The 24,909-nt window shown below is 23.9% G+C and overlaps 2 protein-coding genes across 4 annotated transcripts in view; one reads left to right on the top strand and one right to left on the bottom strand.

Moving 5' to 3' along the window:
• The window catches only part of LOC112600939 (golgin-45), a 3,096-nt gene extending 1,480 nt beyond the window's left edge, over positions 1-1,616 (bottom strand). The window contains exons 1-4 of one of the 3 annotated variants that reach the window (XM_025348295.1): positions 1,040-1,616; positions 649-925; positions 448-576; positions 329-388 (exon numbers count right to left, since the gene is read on the bottom strand). In XM_025348295.1, coding sequence (XP_025204080.1) covers positions 329-388; positions 448-576; positions 649-925; positions 1,040-1,433 — 860 coding nt within the window. In that variant the 5' untranslated portion in view covers positions 1,434-1,616. Of the gene's footprint in view, positions 1-6; positions 389-447; positions 577-648; positions 926-1,039 lie in introns of those variants that run through there. The other 2 variants (XM_025348294.1, XM_025348297.1) reach the window with 2 other exon arrangements.
• A 9,983-nt stretch (positions 1,617-11,599) lies between these two features.
• Positions 11,600-24,909, top strand: part of LOC112600941 (two pore potassium channel protein sup-9-like) — a 68,812-nt gene continuing 55,502 nt past the window's right edge. Inside the window, exon 1 of the mRNA XM_025348299.1 lies at positions 11,600-12,240. The gene's annotated coding sequence lies outside the window, so the exon portion shown is untranslated. The remainder of the gene's footprint in view (positions 12,241-24,909) is intronic.

The following is a 24,909-nucleotide window of genomic DNA, read 5'->3' as shown; positions in this document are numbered from 1 at the left end:
AAAATATTTAAATATTTTTTTTTTAAATTTGGTTAACAATAATTTTATTATTTAAATAAGTTTTACGGTTCCAGTACAATGACCACAGCATAATTGAATATTAGACTCTAATGCTTGTGATGCTTCCATTATGGCATTACATGTTGCATCTACATTATTCATTTTTTCTCTAGGCATTTTCTGTGCCAATATTTGTTGAGCTTGGGATTCAGCTTGTGTCTGGTGGATAGCCGAATGTACTTGGAGTTCTTGAATTTGTGTAGTTAATAAATGTTTTCTAAGTAATAAAGATATCCTGTTTATATCTTCAGCTATTGTTGTACTATCAAGTAGTTTTTGTTTAGTCGAAACTTCAAGTTTATAATAATTTTGTAATACCTTCAAATTCCTATATCATAAAAATTATATTAAGATTTATATGTTTCATACATTTCATGTTTAACATACTCGTGAGCCGACTTTAGTAGATGTCTATTTTTTCGATTTTCGTCCAGTACTGTTTGTAATGAAGCTTCTAATTTATCTACTCGGTCACACAAAAATGTTTTCCACTTGGATAAATCTTCTACTATTAAACTATAAAAATATTATTTACATTAGGTATATAGATATTAAACTAGAAAAAAAGGTAATATTTTATAACATTACCTGCCAGCTAAAAATTTGCTACGTAACACATCTCGTTCTCCAGCTACAGTTTCTAATTGATCTTGTCGACCAGCTAATGCTCCAGTAAAATTGAGCAATTTGTGTGCCAATAATACTTTATCCTCGGTTAACATTTGTATTTTAGCTTCTATATCTTCACCAATAGACGCAACAAGCATATTTTTAAGTTCGTTATTAACTTGTGCTTGTGAGCCCATTTGAAGATCCATATTAGCTATCTGTTTATTAAGTTTATCAATCTCTTTTTCTAGATTCTAAAATAAAATTTTAAGATGCATGAAATATAAGTATCAATTAATAATCGAAAATATATTTATTATACTATTCAATACATTAATGTAATATTAAGTAATATTCATCTCTTCACCTTTTTTTTCTTGAGTCAGCACAGTTAACATATCTTCTTTGTCTTCAGTTACATTTGATGTTTTGCTGCAATTAGATGCAGTCGACAGTCTTCTTTTAAATATGGCTACTGAAGGTTGACCCAACTCTGGCACTATTGAACGCACTGCTGCCTTATATGGCTCATAGGGAACAAATTTTGGTTCTTTATCGGGTGACTTTTTAATATTTTGATATTTTTTTGGACCAGGTGTCATTTCATGCATAGTTTTACTAGGATGAAATTGTCCATCATTACCTAATACTTTATTGCCATTTAATATATGATTTTTTTTAACTACTACATTCTCATTTTTCTGTTTTATATCAAAATTGTTAGATTGTACTTGTGCAGTTGGAGTATTATTTGAATTTTCCATTTTAAGTGATACAAACTGTGTACGATTTATTTCAAATAATTAAATAGAGAAACCGTACAGTCGTTGAGTAAAATTTTATTTCCAAATACTTATTTACTTTTAAGTTCAAGAGTGTTTGAAAAATTGGTAATTATTGTCACAGCCATTATTTTTTATTTTAAATAATTAATTTACTTAATATTACTGACTATAATAATAAATAGTTTATTTGAATTTAAAAGTTATTTTTTTAATCACAGTATATTACACGTATTCACTAATAAGAAACTCTAATAATAATATGAGAAATATTTTGGTTGTATTAAGTTATGATAAAAAAATAATGATAAGTGATAACAATTATCATCTATGTAATCATGGTAAAAACAGATGTTACCACAGAACTTTTCAACACCGTTACAACTGATGACTGATGAGTAATAATAAACGAAACAAATTCTCCTGATAAAGATACTTGTCTTATTATTCATAATAAATAATAATAATTTATTAATAATCATTCATAATAATTATAATATACACCTGTTACAAACTCATAATAATATCGTAGATTTTAATTGCACGTAAATGTGTGTAATTATTAGCATTATGTCTGCGAAATATAAATTTATATTATTTAAATACAAAATATAACATAGATTTGAGTCTAAATAGGTATCTAATAAATTATTTTTGAATTTAATATAAAAATATATTATTTTTATTTTTATTCATCAATGATTAAATAATATTAACAATAATAATTACTAGGACCAAGATGTTGATAACAATAATTATATCATTGTTACAATCACAGTCAAAAAAAGACTAGGACATTATTCTAATAAAAATAATATCATCTACTAACACCTACATTGTAAATATATAGTAATTATCTAAATAGATAACCTGCATAAGCTAGGAATAAGATTTTAATATAATTAAAAAAAAAGTTAACTATTTTAATAAAAAAATACCTACGTGATAAAGTCGATTTTTAGTATACCTACATACACAAACCTAACATTTTTGAATCCATCAATAAAATTGTTATCTCCTTTTTACAATAAGTTTGGGAACCGTATGTAATAATTTCGTGTTTTATTTATTTATTATTTTTAAACGTTTGAAAACATTTGGTATTTTTTACAATATTATACGATTAAAATTATTACTAGTTTAAATTTCGTGTATGAATAAAACGACTGTAATTAATAAAAGTGAATGTTTCATATAAAAAAAATGTATAGGTATTAATAAAACAGGTAGGTACTTAATATTTTTCTGAATTTAATTGTTAACTAAAAATTAATATTTGTAACCTATGCTTCGATTATTCAAAATTTTGTATGATATAAAACTGTTATACCAGCACAGAATGATTTTTTAAGTTGAGTGATAGACTTTTTCATATTTGGACTACCTAATGTTTTGTTTACTGTATAAGAATTATCATTAGGTACTTAACATTGTTACGGTAGCAAATAAGTATATTTTTTACTATTTATTCATAATGTTCCTTCGAGGGGTTTTCCTATATTTAAAGGAAACAACTACTTAGGTTTAATTAAATATTCCGAAGAAAAATATTTTTTTTTCTGAAAATTATGGTAAACATCGAAAAAACTTAGTTAAATTTTTATAAGAAAGTTTAAAATTGGTAGTTTTTGACATCCATACATGAGTTGTTTATTATTTACACCTCTTATCTTAACTCTCAATAGACACATAATAATATTATGAATAATAAATTTTTGGTCGATTGAATATTTATTTTGCAGATGATTTTAACTTAAAAAATATTAACATCGATTTTTTTAAATAAATTAAACTATAGACTTGATTAATATTAAAAACAAATTAAAAATAATTGTTACACAATAAACGAATAGATGGATAAACATATGTTTTTTTTTTATTTTTTACAAAAATGTAGTAGTAAATTATATTATGAAATATAGATGAAATCAATGATGAATTGAGACAATTGAATAAATTATTAATTTTTTATATCCTTATATTATAATATTTAAAGTTTAAACGTGTTAAACTGTTATTGTGTATGACAGTAAGTACGGGATACCTATTAGGTACTGTGAAATCCTCCAAATCCTTCAAATGTCTATATTTATAATTCCCCTACGTATTCAATTGTCTATAAATTTCTTTCCAAATTCCATAACAATAATATTCGTGTAGATTCTGATGTTAGTGTTAAATATTTTCCCTGTCAAGTGCCACTAGTGGGTGGCTTCTTACCTCAACTACTCATGTTATTATAGCTCTTATCAAATATGCTCATTGTTCATCATTGTACAGATTGTATATAATATTATGTAAAATAAAAAAAAAATAAAAAAGTGTTAAATATTAATAACTGTTGTGAGTAGTGAAATAAATTATTTACTTTAAATGCATCCCAACAACTGTTACAATTACGGATATAAATATATATAATATGGGACTTATATAGTGTATTTATAATAATTACTCATTATTGACAAAAGTATGTATAGTATTTATACTTTTCATTAAAATATTATGATATTATAATGAATTGTTTGTATAATAAAAGGCTCACTTTTTTAACATCCAACTCGTGCAGTTATATTTTTAATTTGTATTTTGTACATGCTTTTATTTTGTTCCAATACTTCCATTATAATAAATATCCACTCTGCTTTTCCTTGTCAGTTTTCTTCTAATTTAAAAAGGACTAACACACAAGATGTAATAATGTAATATTAATAATAATTATAATTTATAAATTATAACTAAGGCTAGAATAGTATAGGATTTTGCATATTTTTTTAGAATTTACAAGATATAGTTTTTCAAGCACGAAATGTGATTTGGTCGTCTACGAGTTTTAATATATAGTTTTTATTTTGCATTTTTTGCAGTTGTTGTACTTTTTTAATTTGAGGTCATTTTTTAAAACTTTAATGAAATCTGGGTAATATTTTTATAATTTTTTTTAATATATTTTTTAAATGGTCGTTATAAATTATTGTACAAACATATAAAGATACAACATTAAAATAAAATCGCAAACATATTTTCTAAAATTATTTAATACTTCAAAATACCAATCGTTTGTATAATATAAAATATACTCGTTGGACTAACCGAGCAATAACCGATAATAATGCTTGATTACGTGTTATCTTCATCAATTTATTATTAAATTTAAGTTTTACAATATTATTTAATTTCAAAATATATTAATTGAATGACGCTGGCCATTATACCAGAAGATGAATTAATTTGTATACTTAAAAATATAAATTATTATTTATTAATTTATTAATATAATTATTGTTATTTTTGAGCATTTTAAGAGGTCATTTTTTCTTATTGATTCATTTTTTAGGTTTTTAGGTCATCAAAATCCTAGCCTTAGTTATAACTATTGTAACACAGCGTTAAAAATAGGCATTCGAGCTACAGTTACACACTTACGGGATCATATTTCTTATCACCTTACTATAAAATAATAATAATTATTATTATTATTTTAAATACCATTAAAGTTTTATTTTACAAGTGAGTAATTGTAAATAATTTAAAATTAGTACATACATATAATATGTAAACATGTCTGTTATGACTGAATGTATATTTTATTAACCGAGTTGTGTTGTAATAATATTATTAGCAATTTATTTTTGATTTATATTATGTTAACAGTCGTGATTAAAACGTAAATTATTCGTACCTTACACAAATTTATTTTTATAATCTTTAACTGTTTTTTTTTTTTTATTATTATTGTGGTGTCTAGAATTGTGTAGACAACCGTTGTCTGAATAATCAACGTTTCGCTATTATAACTGTCATCTAGTACAAAAACACAAAAATCAACTGAAAAATTGATTTTAAAATCTTACCATCAGCCTTTCCGATCATAATATATAGATAAACAGGGTTTTGTTTGATAATAATTAATTTGTTATTTATTGGCCTAGTACTAGAATATATGGCTCTAGCCGATTTCACCTAACTCTAAATAATTAATTAAACGTTGGTGATTTTAATCAACTCACTAAAAATACGACATCATTACGTAATATAGTATAATATAAGGTATTAAGCATAAAATATATTTGAGAGGATAATATTATAATTATGTACTTTTACAGAAATTTCCAAGGTAATTACTAATTACTATTGTTATAACTAACTCAAAGATTTTAAATTAATTTATTTTTATTTATAATTTAATTTTAAATAAAAATTCAAATGATAATTGAAAAAATTGAACAATGGAACATCATAATTCATATTACATTGGTTATACCTACATTTTCATCATAAACCTAAGAGGCTTAGTTTAATAAAAAATTGAACTTATTCAATAATATTAGATATTGATATAAATATATTTTTTTTGAATATTGTTTAATGATTTCTATTATCTCTATTGTTAGCATCTTAAAAAAATAAACATTATTGAACCAAATTAAAAAAACATAAATGTATTTATTTCTATTTCAATTTGAAGGGTAAAATCAAATGTAATATCAAACTTAATCTTTATTTCAAAATTTTTTCCAATTTTCTCTAATAACTTTTGTTTTAAAAATGTTTTCTTAATTTTTTTTTTAATCTGTATAAAAATTGCACATATATTTGTAGATATTTGATTTTAATTTAGAGTATCATAAACAAAAATGAATTATATGTTACTTAGTATTACCGTTATATTAAAAAATAAAATAAATTATATTTTTACCAATTTTTGAATTATTTAGTTTATTTTATCTTTTTTTTTTAAAACTTACTTTATTGAACACAAGAAAAAATAATTTAAAAAACAAACTATATACCTAAATAAAGGAAAAGAAAATATATTTTAAATATCCCTTTCAGTCTCAAATTATGTTCTGATGAAAAAAAAATATTTATTACGTAATTATTTATATACGTGACAAAATTAAGAATTATTTTGAGTTTGAGAAATTTTTAATCACTAAGTCTTAAATTATTGAGACATGCTATTGTAATGGCGGTTGGGCGTTAAAGGTTGTGATTTTCTATGCCATCTTAATGACAATTGGGCAACAACGGATATAGATACAAAACAGTAAATCAAGTATTTTTAGTTTCTTTTTTTTAATAAATCTTAAATATTTTATAATTAAAAAAAATGTTTTACAAACCAAATAAACATTATAACAAAAAGGAACGGTTAAAGAACAAATCAACAAAGCAATGTTTACATTTATTGATAGGAAATTTATGATGATTTTGATACCTAATTGCCATTTTAATGGCATAATGTTTACGATACAATAAAACGATAACGATAAGTGGTAAATACAAAATCATTTCATAATGTGTTAAAAATTACAGTTTAGCCTCAAGAAAATAAAAAGTGGAATTTTTAGTGTTTGTATTCTTTTGGAATTAGAAGAAAAGATTCTAAAAAAAAAAAAATTCTGACCAATAATTTTGTTACTATTATTGCTTTATTTAGACCCTGTTAATTTCTTATTATTTTTTACGTACTCTACACATGTGTTTACGTATAAATCAATGATTACATAGCAAAAATAATTTGAATTGAATTTGATAAAGATGTTTCTTTTATTATGCCATTGAATAGGACTAGGAGACTGTACAAAATTAGTATACGTATTTTTTTTGTTTATAATGATAATACTAAATAATCGCATGAAATTTAAAAATTTAAAAATTAATAGGTACTTATTAACTTGCGTTTTATAATCAATAAAAAATTATTGATATTTCAGTATTTGATTTATTATAAGTCATTCATTTTTTAGTTAAAAAATATCAAAACTCTATAATCACAATTTTCTTATATAAGTATAAAATTAGAATTTTCGACAAAATTCATGAAAATTGCAAAAATTAATAAATTGTTTTATAATTAGAAATTCACAACAATTTTTTTTTTATTACCTAAGATTTAAAAATTTAAGACAAAGTTTTTTATAAGTTGTTCAAATTATATATGAAAAAAAATCTATTGGAAAACCAAAAATAATTTTTTAAGAACATTTCAAATTCAAATATTTACGACATTTGATATTCACTTATTAATTCTCCTCAAACAATTTTTGATATTTTACTGTATTACAAAAAATGTATGTATTTATTTAGGTAGTATGAATTTTTCTAAATGAAATAACATTTTTTATTTATTTTAATTATTACCTATTTATAGAAACAATGAATTTATTTTTACTGTTTTAAGGTATTTTCAAAAATATGTTATTACATTTTGAGTAATATAAATTTGTATAACTAATAATATAATAAATGCAATATTTTTGGAAAAATTATATCAACCCACTATAGTACTAAAAATGAAATAATTGATTTGAATAGTTTTATCAGAAATTATTATCGCTTTCTGATATAAGCTGATAGATCGTTTCCACTCAGAATCATTTTTCATATTCAATGATGTATCATTGAGTTTAAATTTAACAGACCTATAATAGTGACCAACTTGATAAATGATGCACGGCAGAGTAATACTCAGTTACCTACCTTTTTTTTATACATTATTTTTGTTTTTTAACAATATTGAGCTCTTGAAGGAAGCAATACTGAGTTTAAAAAGGTAATATCACAACATTTAGCATGTTGATATTGATGCAACAGAAATAATAGATGTATCATTTATAGTGTTTGCATTATTAAAATCTGTAATAACTTATAATGAAAAATTACAGTTTATTTCTAATTATGATAATCTAATCTAACGTACGCATTATGTTGACAATAATAATTGTAAAGATTATAGTGAAATTAATAGATTGCATTAAAAATATTACTAAAAAATCATTCAGTTTTAGTATCAATTAGGGAAGATTTAAACGTGATCTTATGCGATATGATTTAAAACTGGAAAATATTGCATCCTAGTATTCCGTCCAAAAATTTTAATAGCCAAAACCATTATATTGTGTTTTAGTTTGCGTTATCCCTATTTTTTTTTATTTATTTTTTTTTTTTGTGTGAATTTCTTTGTTAGTGAAGCATATTATTATAACTTATAATTCAATTATTTTTAACTAATGATAGAAGAATCCAAAATATACTAACAAACTTGTGGTTTAACTTGTATTGTTTATAAGCAAAAGCTTTTTATTAAAGTGAAAGCAGGTTAATATTAAATTAAATGATTATTTTGTACATAGAACATTACTTTCACTTATTCCATGTGTACATTTTCTTTATTGCAGGTATATATTTCCTTAAGCTTTTTACTTTAAACACGTTATAATGCTACTTACAAAACAAATTGAAATTTATTTAAATACTAAGCGTACATTATTAACTTATTTAGCTTAATAGCTCGTAATATTATATCAAAATTATATTCAATGCTGAATTAATTAATATGTAAATGATAGGTAATAATAATTAATACAAGTTTATTAATATATTTTTTTATTTATTTAAGTCTTTGTTTTTGTAATCGAATTAGTTGAAAGTTTCAAGTGTAAATGTTTATTAGATATAGTAGATAGTTGCTAATAATGTTTTCATTCGTACCTAAACCTTTTAAAAGTTGTGATTTGATAACAAAAAAGATTTTTGTGATTGGGTTAGTCATTCTATGTGGTTTCAACTGTTGGAAATCGGCAGGAGACTTTAATGTGTATTTCGGGTTCTGATTATTGTAATGAGCCTACCATACTCAACCTTTTTTCAGCTTGGACCATTTATATATTTTTGTTACGTGAGTTGCAATATAATAATTCTAAGAATACTATTACAAAGAAAGAGAGAGTCATTCGTAAAGGATAAAAATAAAAACAATTAAAAATTAATACATAATTATTTAATATTTCGTGATATTATTATAGTTTATTAAAATTAAATATCATTACTAAATTTGTGTAAATTGTTTTTAATCTTAATGTTTTAATCGCAAAAATACAGTGGACTTAAGGTTGAATATGACTGATATGAACGTTAGAAACGTTAGATACGTTATACACTGAATAATCATATGAATACATATTTCTATAAATATAAACAATTTTATTGTTTTGTGTGACTGCGTCAAAGAAGTTGCCATAATAGAAACCAATAATACATCGAAACTTAAGGATAATTATAGTGAGTATTATTGCACATTAGTACGCATACAGCGTTCTTGGATAAAACATAAAACCAACGGCAATGGAAATTTCTAAAATTAATTTTTACAACCGTTACAATGGTGTCGGTGAACACGTTTGAAACAATATTAAATCACAGTTACTAGTACTCCCGTCAAAGTGCATTACAGCGTAAACAAATTTGGCGTGTATACTCGTAGACATATCTATTAACAAAGTAATAAAATATGACGGATATAACAAAATTAAGATTGAATAATTGTGATTGTTTTTTTTTTCTAGAAAATGTGAGTTTAACTACATTTCAGGTATAATTATGTCTCCACGTCTCCATCTATTCCAAATATTATTTTATCGAAAACAAAAATGATGACATTAAATGTTTCGAAATTAATGTCATGATAAATTATATGTTATGATAATTCTACATAAATACCAACTACAATAAGAAGAGTTAACAATGATGTATTAAAATTCAGATAGTAATTTTATTGAGTCAGAAAAAAATTATTACTTTTAAAATGATCATCTATTCAATAAAGTTAAAATTTTTATAAATATATATTAAAATACATATTATATTATTGTTTATTAATGTATTCAATAAGCCATAATATAGTAATCTAAAATTTTAAAATATAAATAATTTTAAAGTAACCAAATAATACTTAAAAAATTAATGATTCTTAGGTATGTTTTAATTTTTTTTATAAAAACTATTGTTCAAATTATAAGGATTTATTTTATGTTGATAAATTTGTTAACGCATAATATCAGTTAAAATTTATAAATCTTATCATTAGTTTTAGTATGTACATAAAACAAAATTTAAAAATTAATTTTTTTTCTAAAAAATTAAATTTAAATACTAAATACATAATATCGCGTTATTTTAAATTTGAAATTTTAACAATAATACAGAACATTCAAAAATAACATTTGTGTTAACATGAGTAACATTCGTTATAAATAATAATCAAATTAGAGTTAAATGTGGGTAGCTTAAATAAACAGCATATTAAGTATATTAAAATCATCAACGGAAAAGGATTATTTGGAGGTAATATATAGGCATATCTGGGTAATTTTAATTGCTACGAAAAGCTTAAACTGAAGATCTACATAAGGATTTTTTTTTTTTGAAAAACAGTTGGTTTGTAAATGTGTGTACATCAATAATTATTTATACAGGGTATCAGTAATTCGATTAAGTGGGTAAATTGCTTAAAAACGAATGTGACAAAAAAAAAATTATTTCGCACTTTCAGCCGACTTTTATGAGTATAAATAAAATTTGAAAAAAGCTGCCACGAAGGGTGTATTATACGTTACGTATGTAGTATACAGTTGCGGAGTTTAAATGTCGCGGTGGCTGAAGGGGAAGGGGTCGATACTGTGGGGAGGTAGTTGTACGGGCATGAGTGGGGTGTGGTTGAGCAGAGGAGAAGAGTGTAAGTGATGGGTGAGAAAAGGAGAAGGGGATCGGTAGGTAAGGCGGAGTAACGGTAAGAGGAAGACGAGGGGGAAGAGGAGGTTACCGCCAAAGACCATGTGCACGACCGGAGATGACGTCACAGGAACAAACGGGATGTGTCGCGCGCGAGAGGGGAAATATTGATTCTGGTACGGCGGCGCTGCGCCGACCGCCGCGTTTCTCTCCGCGGATTTCTGCCGCCGCGGTAGTCTCTCTGTCCGAGCCGTCGGCCAACCGACGACGCATACCCGGATCCCGGCGTCTCGTGTACGCGCGTTGTGTCCGTTACCCTCCCATACACGACATTCACACACACCCACATACCCACACACACACACACCCACTCACACACAAACCACACATATATAAATATATATTAAAACAGACACATACACACACACACACACACACGCACTTGAAAACACACACACACAAGCACACAAATACATATACGCACAGACCAACGTGAGTTATACGCATCTGCATGACGTACGGTACACGATAATAATATTATACGTATAAAATAATATTATATATATATATATATATTTATGTTATCGTGAACGCCAGTTTTTCGTTGTGTTTTTTTTTTAAAAAATATTTATTTTTTTTTTTTTGTTTCCAAATTTAAAAAAAAAAAATCTCTCTTTTCTTCTCGTCCGTATTGCAGTGATACCTAACAACACAACACAATAACGTTATAATTTCGGCGAACGATTTAACGTATAGGCGTGCATGTGCGCGTAACACGGCACTATAGTAAAACACCGTTCGCGAGCATTATCTATTTCTCCCTCCTCGGCGTCGCGCGTGCCGCCGTCAGCCCTCGCGGCGTCCGCATCCGACTCTGACGCCGCGCGTACATTCGCGGACGCCGGTGCAGTTCGTTTACGCGCCCGCTATGGTAGTTGTGTGTATCGCATAAATTGCACGTGCGGATTTCGATCGTACGCCGCCGCGGTCGGTCGCCGAAGTCAAGAGACGGACGGTTAACTCACCGGCAACGGACGTAAAATCGTTGCCGTTGTCATTATCGTCTTCGTTATTATTGTCGCCGTATTATAATAATATTATCGTACGATAACGTGCGACGGACATCGGTCGTCCTCGCAATTGTCGTGGTCGCCGCTGCCACCACGACCGTAGCTGCCGTAGTCGTATTCGCCATCGTCGTCGTCGTCGTCTCCGTTACCGGAGCAAAGGAGCCGCAGCCGACATCTCGTCCTACGAGTGCTCTATACTCGCTTAGGTAAAAACCAATACGGTATAATAACATTATTATTCTCATAATTCAAACCGGGTGTGCTATATACAGCTACGTCGTTTTGTCGCGTCGTGACGTATGGCTTTTATCGCTTTCACGAATTCGCGCTAACCGTGAAAAATTTCCAGAATTAAGTCCACTTTTGTACACGATAATACCGCAAACGACGTAGCTGTGAACCTGGTTTTCGCATAATACAAATATTCCGTTTTGAGTAGGTACCTATACCACCGGTCCGTGCACGATCGCTATAACAGTATTTTGCTTCAATAATAGACCAAACCTATGTATACATATATATTGACGTTTACCTTTACATCACAGCTATATCTATCTATAAGAAACTTTTCTGATTCACGTCACGAATTTCGGACTGGTCGGTACTTATATTACTATTACGTTCTACGGTCCTATACACATCACTGGGTATATAAACCGTATCGATTTCGCCGTATTTTTTCGCATCTAGACCCCTGGTTCATTTTATGCACATTATATTATATTATACAATAATAAATTCACGTATAAGAACATTTTTAGTTTGCACATATAATCATAGACTGTCAGAAATGAATATTCGTTGCAAAAATATGAATACAGCTTCACTCCTAATTCGAAAATATATCTAAACGCTTGTGTAAAAATCGGAAAAAAACTTAACTTATTTTATACGCCCGTAATGAGAATTTACTCAATATTTTTGTTGTATAATATAGTTATACGATCATTTTTACAACGAGTTGTAATAAGATGTGATGTTTAAAATGTTTGACAGTAATCTATCTTCACAAAAAGTTAATCACACAATGTCGGTAAAATTATTAATATTTTAACAGTACAAATATTTATTACGCCATGTTTAATATGTATTTTTGGTTTTAATGTAATACTTGCAAATATACGAATATAATATAAATCGGTCGATTGGTAGAACACAGTCTATTACTTGATTGGTAATCATATAATATAATATGTGCTAGAGTTATCTTTGAGGTTAGGTGTGTGTAAAATATAGGCTGACAATATCATAGTTGCTGTCGAAACTTAGCGTAGACTGCGTACAATTCGGCTTAACAATAACAATACATATTATATTGCCACCCCTTATTCTTAACCCATTGACCACCACCACCGTGGTGTTTTAATATCATATCAAATTACACAAGCAAGCATGCTGTGAAATGTAATTGGTGTATTATTATTGTAAGGTTGCAGCATGAAAGGCGTTCACCGTGAGTCCTACAAAAAAAAAAAATAAATAAATAAATAAATAAATAAAAATAAAAAAAATCGAAATGTAATCTTTCCCGTCATCGATGATGTATAATATTTATAATTCGTAACCATTATCAATGTAAATGTGATCGATTTTACATCTTTGCAGTAAAATTGTTCGATGAGCTTAAAGATTTTATTTTGTTAAACAACAACAGTATGTAATAAGACGTAGTTGTGTAATTTATATTACTTATAGGAAATAAATGTTGTTAAATACAGAAAGGTTAAATATTTATATATATTACTCAGAGATAATTTATAATTTTGTTTACATATCTTGTTAGCCAGGTTATCAGAACATGCCATCAATAGGACAGTGCACATGTATTATTTGGTTTTTACCATGAAAAACGGTAGAAACAATAAAATTTTAATAATGTGCGAAATTAAAGTGCATTGTAACATAAAATGGATTTTTGGACTAGTACTTAAATTATTAATGTATTAGTCACATTAAAATACCTAGGTGTTCATAAAATGTATTATGTATTATTTAATAATTTACATAATCTTAATTTTTTATACTAAAAGTTATAGTTTTTTTTTTGTTTTATTATTATTAATTTGTTTTATCAACAAATTAGTTATAGATATTTTGTGTGTAGTGCAATTATTCATTATTATTATTATTATTATTATTTTAACATTTATTTCATACATAATTCTTTTATTTAAATATGTAGTACAGTAACCAGATATTTTGTTTTTTTTTTTCAAAGCATTACTTTTAAACCTTTATTCTTGTTATAGAAAAAACTTCTTAAACAGTAACTTACATTTTTAGTTAACCGAATTTTAAATATTTAAAATACAGTTTGTTAGGAAAAGTTTTGATATTATAAGAATTAATCATACAATAGAGCATAGGTACACAATAGATTTTTATACTCGTTAAAAACAGCCTAAACAAAAGCCATAGTAATTTTAAAATGCTCTTTTAATGACCTTTAATTTATATTAACTGTTGAAATTATCTACATATAAATATGTTAGATACATATATATATTGCGTGTTATATTTTTTAGGTAAAAATTTAAATTACTTTTAAAATTATCAAGCTTAAACAAACAAAATATTAAATAATCACTATCTCTGAAAAACAAATAATTTTTAATATAAAATTATTGAAACATAAAAAGCATAAAATATAATATGATATTGTCGTATTATAATGTCTAATTATTATAATACCACAAAATACAGACTCAAGATTTTATCAATATATAACATGTTACCATGATGTGATACACAACCAATTTAATGTTTGAAAAATATCAAATGGTTTAAATATTTATTATTTGGTTTAGAAAATGATGTCTGAAACTTAACTAGTTGAAAATTGTATAATAAAAATAAATAAGTAGAAAAAGTGATCATTACTTTTTATAGCTTTTTCCCAATGTTGAAAAATTCTCATAGTTGCCTATGCTATAAAATTTAATTTCTTCCCTTCGTATCATTTGTGGTGTAGAAATGTACTGTAGGTTTTAAGAAAAGTAACGAAGAAAAAAAATGAAAAACAACCACTCCACTGGAAACTAAATGTTGTAGGTATATAAAAACTAAAATGTTCATCTTTTTAATATTTATTATTTTGGTTTTATAATATTTACTTATATAGGTACTACTTACTAAATACCTATTTATTTTTTTTTTTTTTTTAATAACTTAATACTTGTATTATAAAAACTAAACAGTTATCTCAACTTGAAAGCATATATCTGATAAACAAACATAATTAAATTAAATTTTATAATTTAAAGGTATATATAGATATTTAACTTTTTTACATTACCAGTTCACAAATATTGCAATTGATATAGCTAAAATATATATAATTTAGACAGTACATTTTTAGAAGTTTAAAATTTATGACTGGGAAAGGTCAAAATAAGCCTATTCCTTATAAATCTCACAATATGAAAAATAAAATAAATATAATCAAAAAATCATATAATTATTTGTTATAATTTATTAAATAATATATATAAAATTATTTGAATAGTGATGAATGTGTTGATTTTATAATGAGATGGTTTTTTTTTTTATTGCATTATTTTTTTTCACTGTAAAAATGGTTAAATTTTAAGCTATTATTGCAGTTTTTGTTAGTAAATAATTATATTTAGTACTTTGAAAGGTTGGGTAAAGACAAAAGTAAAAACTTTTAGTTATTTTAAAAATAATTGGAAAAAACAAAAACAAATTAAGAAAGGATTATAAATATAAAAATTACCAACTTTCGACAAAATTGATTTAGTTTATAAAAAATGTTTAAGTTCGTTTAAGAATCATTTTTTAAAGATTACCATGTAGCGATATAATATTATTTACATTTTATAGCTAAAATATTTACACAAAAAGCAGTTTTAGACATGATTAGATAATTTGATTAAATATAAAAATAACAGCAACTTGACTTTATTTTACTAAATATTAAAACTATAACTTCATTTTAGATGTTCAATACATTTTTGATTTTTTCAAGACAATTATAGGTATTTTAATTTTTTAATTTTTTTTTTTTTATAAATGTTTATAAAAAGAAATATCAGTAAAAAAACTTGAAAATATAACACAATTAATCATATTCTTTACTTCATCTGTTAAAAATACACTGGTACAATTTTAAATCCCTAAGATTAATATTTTTTAAACTGAAGTATATTTATAAAAAAAATAATAATTTGCTATCAACCTAACGGTTAGGTCCTAACCTAACCTAACCTAGTTATTTTTATAATAAACTGCAGTTCAAAAAATATTAATCCTAGGATTAAAAACTTTTTGATCTTAGTAGATTATTATCTCTATAGACAATTTAAATTTTAAAAATAGACTAATTTTAAGCTATTTATATTTTTTACCACTGTTCTGATCTTATCGTTTTAAGGTACATGGGATTTTACTTAAAAATAATAATTATATAATAAATGTATTTTTTTAGTAAACTTTATTTCAATATACCGCATAACTAATGAAAAAATAAATTAATAATAACAAAACGTTTAAAAATATATCCTAAAAAATAAATTTTATAATTATCAATATTGTTCAGTATTATTTTTATTAAACAATGATTTATTATTGAATTCAAATTTAACATATATTTCAGTGATTTATTTAATGACGATAAAATTTTATTTTTAATCGATATTTCTTGTTTTATTTCTTAAAAAAATAACCGCTAACAAAATACATCAATAATATTATCTGAAACGTAAAATGTATTGTTATTATCTCTTATATTTCAAGTTATTTTAAAGGCCAATAAAAATCGTTCTGTAGATCATGAAAATACGTGAGACAGACAATCTGGAGTGCACTTAGAAAATTCGTTAAACCAAAATTTTTTATTTGCCTTTTTGTAGATCCTCAACGACTAAGTGCACTTAATGTAAATTAAAAATATCTCAACCTTGAATTCTGATTAATTAGCTGAAAACAATTGATTAATATTCACAAATTTTTCACTTAACACCTAAGGTTAAGACCTCAATAAAGTGGTCTTATAATGGTAAAAAATTAATAAAATAAATTCATTCGTGATAATTGTTCTAGTATGAAATAAATATATTTATATTCAGGTAAAAATATATAGAAAAAATAAAATAATAATTTAGGTCTAATATAGTTGTGATAGGGTTATATGAATATATAATATGTTACTTGAGTATAAACATGCAATAAAAAAAATTTTATCATATATACGTTACTAAAATAATCAAAAATTCTGTTTTGAATATGAAAAGGGGAATACATTAAATAAAAAAATGAGAAAACTGCCTATTTAATATTTTGAAACTTGAAATAACTGGTTTATATATCAAAAATGTATGATAAAATCAATTGATTGAAAATTATTATTCATATTGATATATTTTAATATAGTACCTAGAATTTATTTATAATTATGAACATTTTTAATATACAGTTTGTGTTCGAAGAAGAATGTTGTTAATTAAAATAGAAAATTCAGGTGATGCTTTGACTTTATAAGTAGGTACTAATATTATAAAAAAAATAAGAATAAAATAGGTATTATATTCAAATCATAATTTTTATAGCTATCATAATACTTGGCTATTATACTATTTTAGTAGGTATATTACGTCCAACACACATAATAAAAGATTTAAAATTAATTAAATAGCAAATTTCTTATACTTTGTATAATATATGTGTTTGTAAATTAAAAAAATTGATTTTGCACCACCAATGCTGAGCTAAAACCGTTTATTTTTCAGAAATAAAAGTGATTTTTCGGTAAGATCCTCACTTTCTAGATATGCTTCTAATATGTAATTAACGATCTGACCTAATTCTGATTTTTTAGTTTGTATTTATTTCCCACTTGTCCCATATTAGCCATTTTGACGAAGATGCTCTATAACACCAAATTTATAAATTGATTGATTTTTACATCGTATAAGTTTGTATACATACGAGTGCATAGATAGGCTGATTAAGTTATTAAATATTGATAACTTATTGTAAATATGACTTAATGATTATATATGTTCACTTAGGTATTTATTAAACTAGGTATCTGGTAGTTTCCATATTTTAGTAAGACATCTATGCATTTGGCGTAATACCAGATTATACTCGCACTGTTCGTAATCAAAGATTTTTTTTTTAAACCTCCATTGGCCATTATATAGTCAGAAATTTGTGTAATAATCATCCCTTTTTAAGTTAATTAAAAAATTTAATTTAGGTAAAAAGCTACTTAATATTAAAAGTAAAACCTTTAGTGTATCTTAATATAATTTTACTTTTGATAGTAAAAGTTATTATATTAAATATTTATAAAACTTATTGAACATGTATTTATATATATTATTGTACTTAGATACTTATTTATTATACATAACTATTATATATAATTGAATGTTTATAGAAAATTTATTTACTAAACGTATTAATAGCTGTATTAATAATATACAAAAAAAAAAATTGTAATGAATATTAAAATTTTAGTATCCAAAATCAATATAATGTACTTTTTATATTACATTAAAAATTAATGTATGTTAAACAAAAAAACAATATTTAAATATATAATAATAATGCAATATCATTCTTAATATTTAAACTTTAACTTTAAAGTTATTTTTTCTAATAATATAAAAATAAATATTTGCAAGTATTATTAATAGTTGACTCTATAAGGATATTTTATGTCAAACGTTATTAAAAAAAATAAAAAAAAAAAAAGTTATAATAATATGTTATAAATATGAAAACTTATAATTGATGTTATGGGATAATATCATAGTTCAAAATTACTATACTTAATACTAATTAAATCTACGAGAACTAATTAAATTGTTTGAAATATTACATAAAATAATAATTTGATTGGTTTGAACGCATTTTCAATATTTTACTATGATTATAATCTACATATTATTATAATTAAACTAAAAAACTAAAATAGCGGAAACATTTTTTTTTCTTGAAAGTTAATGAATAAAAATAGGCTAATGAATAATACTATACAATTGTATAGCTTATAGTTACTTAAAATAATTAGATAAAAAGTATGATTACAGCAAAATAAATGTTTTTAAGTTTTAGAGTTAAATATATTATATCCAATATACTATATTCAAAAGAATTATAAATAAATTCAATTATTATTAATGTATGTCAAATGATAAAACCTATTTATGGTATAATTTTTAATACCTTGTACATTAACAGACTGTAGTTCAAAAAAATCAAAGTCAAAAAATTAGTTAACTAATTATAAGTATTTAAAGTCTTAATGAGCGGAGTAGATGATTTAAGGATAAGGTATATCTCACAAAATGTCAATCTTCTACTCAACTCATGTATACTTTGAATAATTTTAAGTTATAACTAATCAATTACTCGTTCAAAATTAGGTTGTTATGTATCGAAGTACTTCTAAAAACACATGTTTAGGAATATCAAATTAAAGTCTAACTTAAAATTCAAAAAAATAAAAAACAATAAAAATTACAACGATAAAAATTATAAAAAATTTAACTGGTATTCAATACTATCGTTTACAAAATAGTTAAACATTTTTAATATAATAAGTGTAGATACTTAAGTGGATCACAATATATACTTTATAAATTCTTTGTTTATAGTAAAACTTCAATAGATCCATCAAATTATTACGATTAACTATAGAATTAAACTTAGTGCAACCAAAAGTTTCACCAAGTAAACTATTCGAATTTTGAACTTAACTTAACCAAGCTGTAATATTTTTCAAATAAACAATACATTTTATGTGTTTTGATTGATGTTTTACATTTTATATTTCTAAGTTTTAATTCTAGTTTTATTTTTTCATCACGTAATAATAACTATGACTAATTAATATATTTTTAATTGATCTTTTGTACTTATCATGTTTTTACAAAATAAAAATAGTATCATATTAAATATTCTTTGTCGAAAAATTCGTAACTAGTAGAATCAATGTAATATTCAATACCCTAATGTGGTACAATTACTTATACATTTCTTATGCATATCGTTTTTGTTATATACATGTAGAATCCACTTGATATCTAAAGTTTAATGGTTTTCTGTTGTAATTAAAAACTGAACCACTTTTATATATCTACAATAAAACCAAAAAAACAAAACAGAATTAAGAATATTAATGTTGTTTTTAAATTTTAAACGATCCGTTGAAAAGTCTTTTGTTTAGTTAAAGATTGTGTTTTGACAAATGTTCAATGGTAGATGGAAACAAAAATAGAAAAAAAAATATGCACTCAACAAAGAGGACGACTTGCACTAATCGACCTCTCGGGTAGAATAATAATAATGAGTATAAAAAAAAGTTCTCTAGTATGGTTCAAAGATGAAAACACTTGAGCTTTGGAGACAAAACCACAACATCAATTGATCTCTATTGTGCGCGCACGATGATTCGCCAAACCGAACTTTCAATATTCTCGTCGTTATGGAAACTCCGAGACGAATTACCTGGGTGAAAAATCGTTTTTTTAGTTTATTTTTTTTTTAATTTTTTTATTTCTATAGTGTTTGGTGTGTATATTAGTATGGAACGAATGATAAAAAAAAAAATCATGGATATGGTATATTATATATATATATATATATATATATATATATATATATATATATATAGTTTGTCCAAACAAAAGAGTCGACGACTCGTCCATCATCAGCGGACAGGGTGCATTAATATATATAATGTATCACGTAGTGGATTTTTAAACCTTCTTTCCGGAACTCTATGTATATATGCTCGCCCACAAATAATACACATGCGTGGTCCGTGTTTTCAGCGATACACAATATGAAATTACAACTTTGATCGGACCCGGTATATACGTATATATATGGTGCATACGTGTAAGTGGATTTATATTTGCGCCTCGGTGTTTCAATATTCAGCTTCTATATTATATATATTATATACACATATTATATTCCATTTAAATATAGAGCCCGGGCTGCGGTCTTGGAATTATTCATTCCGCTAGTATTTGTAAATTATTGTTTAATATCTCGAATATTTTGATGGTTACCGTGTATTGTGCAAAAATTATTCCCGAGAGTGAAACAAGACAAAAATGTTTATTATATAAATTACTTACGCTGTTTGTTTTGGATAAGGTCTGCACTAGCCAATATAATTCCTTCACAATGTATAAAATACAGTTGTTGTTTACCATTTTTCCAGAACTCATTAATTCTATGCCTGTATCTGTGTGTTATTTAAAACAATAATAGTATACAACGTTAAATATGGGTTCTTGTCAAAAAAATGTTTAATGATATAAAATATTTAAAAATATAAAACTCGGTTTTATAATATTTTTCATACATACCTATTCAAAGCAGTATGTATGATAACTATTTAAATACAAGAATGTTTTCTTAAATTTCATAAATATTTGTGAATCCTTATTAAATTTAAATGTTTATTTTTATTAAGTTCAAAGATGATTTTATATAACATTTTTATTTTTATTTTGATCACTATGCAGTTTACGTATAATTAAAATTTGATTTTTTCCATATTTATCGTATTATGAATAATTCACGTATGTGTCTGGTTTCTGTTTACATAATATTAAATTAATATGTATGTTATAATTTCAATAAGAAAAGTTAAGTAATAATAAACTACAAAATGTTAAATAAATTATAAAAATATGTCTTAAGATATAAATAATTAAACTTATATTTACTATTTACTTTTCGGTTCATATTTTCATATTGAAGAGCTTATAATAAGAACATTTATTTGAAAAATTGATATTTTTTTTTGTGAAGTGAAGTATAAGAACAGTAAATGTAATAATTTTTTTTTTTTTTTAAACTAAATATTTTAATTGTTTTTGTTTCAAAAAATATATTTTATAATTTAGCTAAAATCAAATTTTAAATCGGAAAAATAATATATTTTATAACTAGCATTCTAATCGATTGAAAAATGTATAAAATATTTTTTAATAATTTTCAGTGTGAATATGATAAAAATTAATTAAAAGATTAAAATATAAGATACACTGAATTATATTATATTTAAATTTATTTAAAAACTATAGTTTTTAAGCAATTTAATGATAATGTAGTATTCATATTAAGCATGCCAGGGGTCACAATTAATATTTTTGAAGAGCTACATGAGAAAATGTAATATTTTTTTACCTCAAAAGTAAGTTTCTTTACACAAATTTAAAAATATTTGAAAAAACACATTTAAAATTTAACTAGAATTTAAAATATAAAATGAAATCATTATTTTGTCGGTAAAAATGAATAAAATTTTCAATTTGAATACCTTAAGCTTTTATAAAAAAAAGTTCAATAAACTGTAATAATAATATAAAAATCATAACATTTTAATAAAGTAAATAATAAAATATTTATGAAATGATTTGTTATTTAATTAAAATTTAACTAATCTATTACAGTTGTCTATTTGATTACACTCGAAACCTATTATATAGCTTAGTGGTCACTTACTTTCTTCTTCATCTTTTTTTTTTTATCTTACATTGATGTGTACTTTTTTATCTACAAACTATTAAAAAATGAAACACTTAAAAAATAATTCAATTTTCAACTATAAAGATGGCTTCTGGTATAAAATTGGATTTAGTTTGTACTTTTGAGATATCAAAACCTTAAAAATGTATAAAAAGGTTCCTTATACATTTTTATAATACATTTTTAAAAACATTCAAAATACGTTAGACACATTTTTTTTAAGCATTCCTTTGAGGTTTATATTTAGTAAAAATTACGAAAAGTCACAAATTATTTCGAGTTAAAATAATATATAAAATGTTCATTTTTTATAGCTAAATATCTATAATTTAATATAAGTTTTCTTATAAGTAGATCGCACTGTAACCAAAAAATCTTAAAAATACTTAAAGTACATTTTTTTTTTTTCACATGGAAATTTTAAGTCCAAATTAGATATTTTAATGAAGAATATCGATTTTAGTTATTATTTGTATTAATTTAAAAATATTATTTAAGTGTACTTGAACATTTTAAGCTGTAATGATTAATAATCAATATTATTTTAGTGATAAAAAAATAAGCTATATTTATTATATTTTATTTAAACAATGACATTTTTAAATATAATTTCTTGGAAAAAAAATTAATTTGACCTACTAATATTAAAATAAATTACTTTAATATCAATATAAATATATTGCAACATATAGGCTGACAGATCATCTTCGTTGTTCATAATTTTATTATGTTCATTGATTTATCATTGAATTAAAATTTAACATATATGTGATAATGACCTACTCATTTAAGAAGTACCTACATTTGGAATCTACGAATTAATAACAGAACAACTTTTCAATTTTTTCTTATTTCAAATTTCTATTTTAATAAGATGTCTATTTTTATTATTTTTTTTTATCATTATTTAGTTGTGTTATTTTAAAATTAATTTCCTTATTATTTATTTTATTTATAATTTGAAATGTCTGTATTATTTTTTTTACATAATTCTTGTTAAGATAATTATTTAAAATAATCATAAAGTAAATTTTTTAAATATTTCTTTTAGAATAATTTACAACAGACGCTTAATTTCAAAGAAAGTAAATTTAATAAATCACTATAATATAGTTACGTTAAGTTAAATGTACATAGTTCATTAAATTATTTTAATAAGTGAGTTAATTTAATTTTTATTTAAAATCCATTATTCATTTTTATATTAATATGACATTTTGCTGTGAACAAGGTAGGTAGCTATGTAACTTCACAGAAACTACATTTATTGAGATTGTCAACATAATTTATTAAAATTTGTAAATAAATTTAAAATTAACTCATTATTTACTAAGCTTAAATGTATATAGTGTATACAATTAAGTTAAGTTAAAAGTAATTTTCATAAAAACAAAAATAAAATATCATTATGTTAAAAGGTTAAAATGGACTTAACATTTTAGCTGGACTATAACTAATTAATTATTGTACTAAGCTTTTTTGCTTAATAATGAAATACGGTAATCAAAGACTGAAAAATCATTTCTTTTTTTTTCTTATAATTTATTATAAAGTATTATTTTTAAAATAACGTTTATCACAATAAAACATTTAATGGGTTTTCATATAATTTATATGAAACGATAATTAAAAAAAAAATTAAATATGTGTCTTAACAGGTTAATAAACATAATTTGTCAAAATGTATGCACATAATAAAAATCACACTTTTCAAAAGTATAATTTTATTTTTTGGTACTTATATTATATATTTATTAGACTTTTGAGAAATATAGTTGCATGTTTATTAGTGATGCGTAGGTAAATAATTGATATTTATCGATAAAAAAAGTCTATACTAAGTAGACACGTTTAAATCGTGAAGTATAAATTTAAAAGAGCGTATATCAATTAATTTGAGAATAAAAGACAAAGTAAAATATAATGTCAAAATAAACATACTTAAATAACGTATGATTATTTTTAAGCGTTCAAATGTATGTTTTAATTTTAATTTTTTGGTGGGAAATAAAAATTATATAATTTTAATATTTTAAATATGAAATTTCTTTTGAGCAATATGTTCATTAGTAACTATTTACGATTTTGGGAATATAATAACTACACTCATTGTATTAATTCCATTGTGTTGTAAAATTGTATAATATTCATTGTGTAATACTTTAAAGTTGATACTATATATAGTGTTTATGGACATAATTTCGATTACGAATAGGATAAATGATATTTGTTATTTTATATTACAACAGATGTTGTGTACACAGTGCTTTTAAGGTTTTTTGTACTGCCGTGGTTCAATTGGAAACGAACTGGGGATTTCAAACAAGTGCAGTCTTAGTAAAATGGATTGGAATTAT

The sequence above is a fragment of the Melanaphis sacchari genome, unplaced genomic scaffold, assembly GCF_002803265.2.
Source record: "Melanaphis sacchari strain LSU unplaced genomic scaffold, SCAv2.0 Contig73_pilon_pilon, whole genome shotgun sequence".
Classification (NCBI taxonomy): domain Eukaryota; kingdom Metazoa; phylum Arthropoda; class Insecta; order Hemiptera; family Aphididae; genus Melanaphis; species Melanaphis sacchari.
This window is presented reverse-complemented; position numbering and strand designations above follow the sequence as displayed.